This window comes from Aplysia californica, unplaced genomic scaffold (assembly GCF_000002075.1).
Source record: "Aplysia californica isolate F4 #8 unplaced genomic scaffold, AplCal3.0 scaffold00159, whole genome shotgun sequence".
Classification (NCBI taxonomy): Eukaryota; Metazoa; Mollusca; class Gastropoda; order Aplysiida; family Aplysiidae; genus Aplysia; species Aplysia californica.
Window position 1 is genome coordinate 348,043 of NW_004797429.1, and position 3,574 is coordinate 351,616.

Sequence of the window (3,574 nt, forward strand, 5' to 3'; positions counted from 1 at the left end):
ATTATTATTATTATCATTATTATTTTTATTTTTATTGTTATTTTTATTATGATTATTTTTATTATAATTATTGTTATTATTATTATTATCATTATTATTATTGGAGGAAGAGAAGGAGGGGGAGAGGCAGTGCACCTATGCGACGTTGGGCCGAGGGAGGGGAGATAGTCCTCAGGCTGCTGGCTCCCATTGCTGTAGGCCGATAGCAACAACAGCGATAAAAGAATAACAATGATGATGATGACTGCGGCAACAATTTAGACAACAACAACAACTACAACTACAAGAATTACGACTACAGCTGCAACAGCAGTAGCAATAATTGCAACAATAAAGAACTACAACAATAATAACAACAACAATAACAACAACAATAGCAACAACAATAATAATGACTACAACAATAAGAGCAACATGTTAAAACAGCAACAACAGCTACAACAACAACAACAATTCAACACAAATAACAGTTATATTGATACCAAAGACAATAACAATAACTACTATGAGGACAACAGCAGCAGCAAAAAACTGTGATATATATCAATGACCCATTCTTCATCTTCTCGATGGCATCACACTTGAAGTCTGGTATCTGTCATAAATTGGGTGTCCTGCTCACTCAGTTCATCTGTCGACCCGTATAGCTTCTCTTGTAGTGTCAGTGGGGTTGGCCGCGTTTCCTGTCTCAGGGCCCTGTAGTGCTGAAGGATGTAATGACCCTTTCTTTTTCCAGGAAGCTGGACGGGTGTTTCATTAATGATAGTATTTCGAGAAATGTAGACATCAACGTGAAATATCACTATGCTGGTGTCCTCAGATTCCACGGTGCTGGCCCACACGATGAAAGTTCTGAACGAGCGACACAACTACGGGCTGAAGCTGATTCTGTTGTCTGTGGACGAGGGTATCACAGGATACAGGGACGACTCTTTGGAGGTGGGGCGCTTCGTAGTTTTGTTTTGTTTTGCTTGTGTGTTAATCTTTAAGTTTTGTTTTTGTGTTGATTTTTTGTTTGGAGGGAGGGGAGGGAAGGGGGGTTTCAGAAGGAGTCTCCTTGTTGTTTGTGTTTTTGTTTTGGGGAAGGTAGATTATGTGTGTGTATGTGCATACGTGTGTGTATGTGTGTGTGTGTGTGTGTGTGTGTGTGTATGTATGCCCATATGTGTGTGTGTATGTGCATGCATACATGTGTGTGTGTGTTTGTGTGCGTGTGTTTGTATGTTCATACGTGTGTGTGTGTGTGCGTGTTTGTGTGCGTATGTATGTATGTATGTCCATACGTGTGTATGTGCCTTCGTGTGTGTATGTGCCTTCGTGTGTGTGTGTGTAAGGGATGACGAGGGGATGATCTAGCTTACTGGAGTTTTTCAATGCTGTTTTGTTTTGTTTTTGTCCAGACGGTGAAGCGCAACCAGCAGCAGTATGACCTCCCTCTCACCATCGTCTCTTATGAGGTGAGTACTGTTGAATTGGTGGGCAGTTGGTGGGTGCTCTGATAAATATAGAGCGTATTTTCCCTCTGTGTCCTTTTTATTTGTATGTTGATATTGCTTCTTCTTTCCTATCAGACATCAGACATCTATCATCCTGATCTCTTCTCCTTCTTTTTTCTGTTTGTTACTCTCTAGTAACACCTGTAACATCATTGTGTTGCAAGTGCCGTAAAACTCTTACTAAAAAACTGATATTGCTGTAATTGTAATGTGCTTCCTGTCAAAATGTGTCTGTAGACTGCTGCTCTTAACTGAACTCACTTTGAGAAAAGAGCGTGTTCTTGTGGCTTGCTGGTCCTTGCTATGGCCTGCAGTTTTTGATGAAGAAAAGCCGAAAGAGGATTTCTAAATGGACAATGGGTGCAGGATTTCTGGATAAATTCGGAAATCTGGTTTTCTGAAATTGTCAGGATTTTGCCTGACTTCAGTCTTGACACTTGATGTGTGAGACAAAATGATGTGTAAATCTGGAGTCCCATTGTGTGTGTTTCCATGGGGGTCAGAGAAGTTCAGAATTTTTTTTTTTCGGCTGCCTGTTGGCACCTCTGAATGTTTCTGTCCTGTAACACCTCTAATCTTTGGCACTTGAATGGTTTTATTGTGTAGCAAGTACCATAAAACTCTTACTTAAACGTAAACTTTTTATCTTTGGCACTTTTATGACCTAACTGTTGCAAGTGCCATAAAACTCTTACTAAAACTATATTTTTTAAATCTTTGGCACTTTAATGACCTAACTGTTTCAAGTACCATAAAACTCTTACCAAAACTAAACTTTTTATCTTTGGCACTTTCATGACCTAATTGTGTTGCAGTGCAGTAAAACTTGTGCTAAAACAAGTTCTTCAAGTTCTTACTTCCCTTCTCATACCTGCTACCTCCGTACACTTTGGTTTCCCCCAGGAGCTCTATGGCTGGACCATGGATGCCATCGTCAAACAGATAGGCCTCAAGAATAACTGTAAGTTGATGTCATCAGATACCAAAGCAATTTTCCTTTTTTCCTGATTTTTTTTTCTTTCTTTAAATTAATTTTTTTGTATTTTTTATTTTAAGAAGCATAGAAATGAATACCGTATAGACACATTTTTTATGTAACTTACAAACGTCCGGCACCAAATCAGAACATGGGAGGGGAAAGAGCAACTAAAAATCAAACTTAAGGTCTATGTAAAACAAAACTCTCCAAAAATGAAAGTTTTTAGAGACAAGTGAAATTAGGCGGTGCTCCATTTTTGGATTAGGGTGTGGGTTTAAAAAAAATAAAATTTTTAAATATGCTGATGAAGATTCAGGTCAGATGTTTTCAATATAGGTATAGAAATATCAGGTAAGCGCTTGATAATTATTAATTGTTGTTTAGTTTTGGACACATCTACTCTTCGTGTGAGGGATAATATAATTAAAAGCATTTTTCCTAAGGTTTGTTTGCGTGTTTGTGTGTCAATCGGAGAAACTATTTCTTTGCTTTCCCCCCCTGTATGCCATGACTGTACATGGCATTGGACAGAAGGGAGAAAGCCCAACTGTTGCTGGATAGATAATAACAACAACATTCTCCCTGTCATTTCTCTCCATGGACCTTCCTCTTTCCTAGCACTATGGAAAAAATTGCCCATTGGCCAAAAAATGCCAATTTCTTTGATTTCATGATATTGTGACGAGTTCCGGATTTCACCATGATGCCTCACATATGTCATTTTAAAAGGTTATGTGTGATGAAGTCTTACGACAAACAATCGATATGTGTTTGAGTGCATAAGTCTTTGTTGTGTTTTTGTATGTTTTATAGTTTGCTAGCAAGTAGGGACATGTTTCCTTCACCTCTGTGATTGTTGACTGTTCCCAGGTACTTTTTGCGGAGTGTTCAGGAGACAGGCTTTGGACAGGGGGGCAATGATGCTGGGAGCTGACAAGATTGTTACAGGTTTGTGTGTGTGTGTGTGTGTGTCTGTGTGTGAGTGGTGAACGTGTATATGTGTGAGTGTGTATTAGAGAGAGAGAGAGAGAGAGAGAGAGAGAGAGAGAGAGAGAGAGAGAGAGAGAGATAGGTCTGGGAGACAGAAAGAGGCGAGAGA

The 3,574-nt window shown here is 39.3% G+C and overlaps 1 protein-coding gene across 1 annotated transcript in view; it reads left to right on the plus strand.

Moving 5' to 3' along the window:
* LOC101848966 (cytoplasmic tRNA 2-thiolation protein 1) overlaps positions 1-3,574 on the plus strand; it is a 30,482-nt gene that overhangs the window by 13,440 nt on the left and 13,468 nt on the right. The window contains exons 3-6 of the mRNA XM_005097623.3: positions 821-939; positions 1,401-1,457; positions 2,400-2,457; positions 3,346-3,423. Of these exons, the coding sequence (XP_005097680.1) occupies positions 821-939; positions 1,401-1,457; positions 2,400-2,457; positions 3,346-3,423 (312 nt within the window). The remainder of the gene's footprint in view (positions 1-820; positions 940-1,400; positions 1,458-2,399; positions 2,458-3,345; positions 3,424-3,574) is intronic.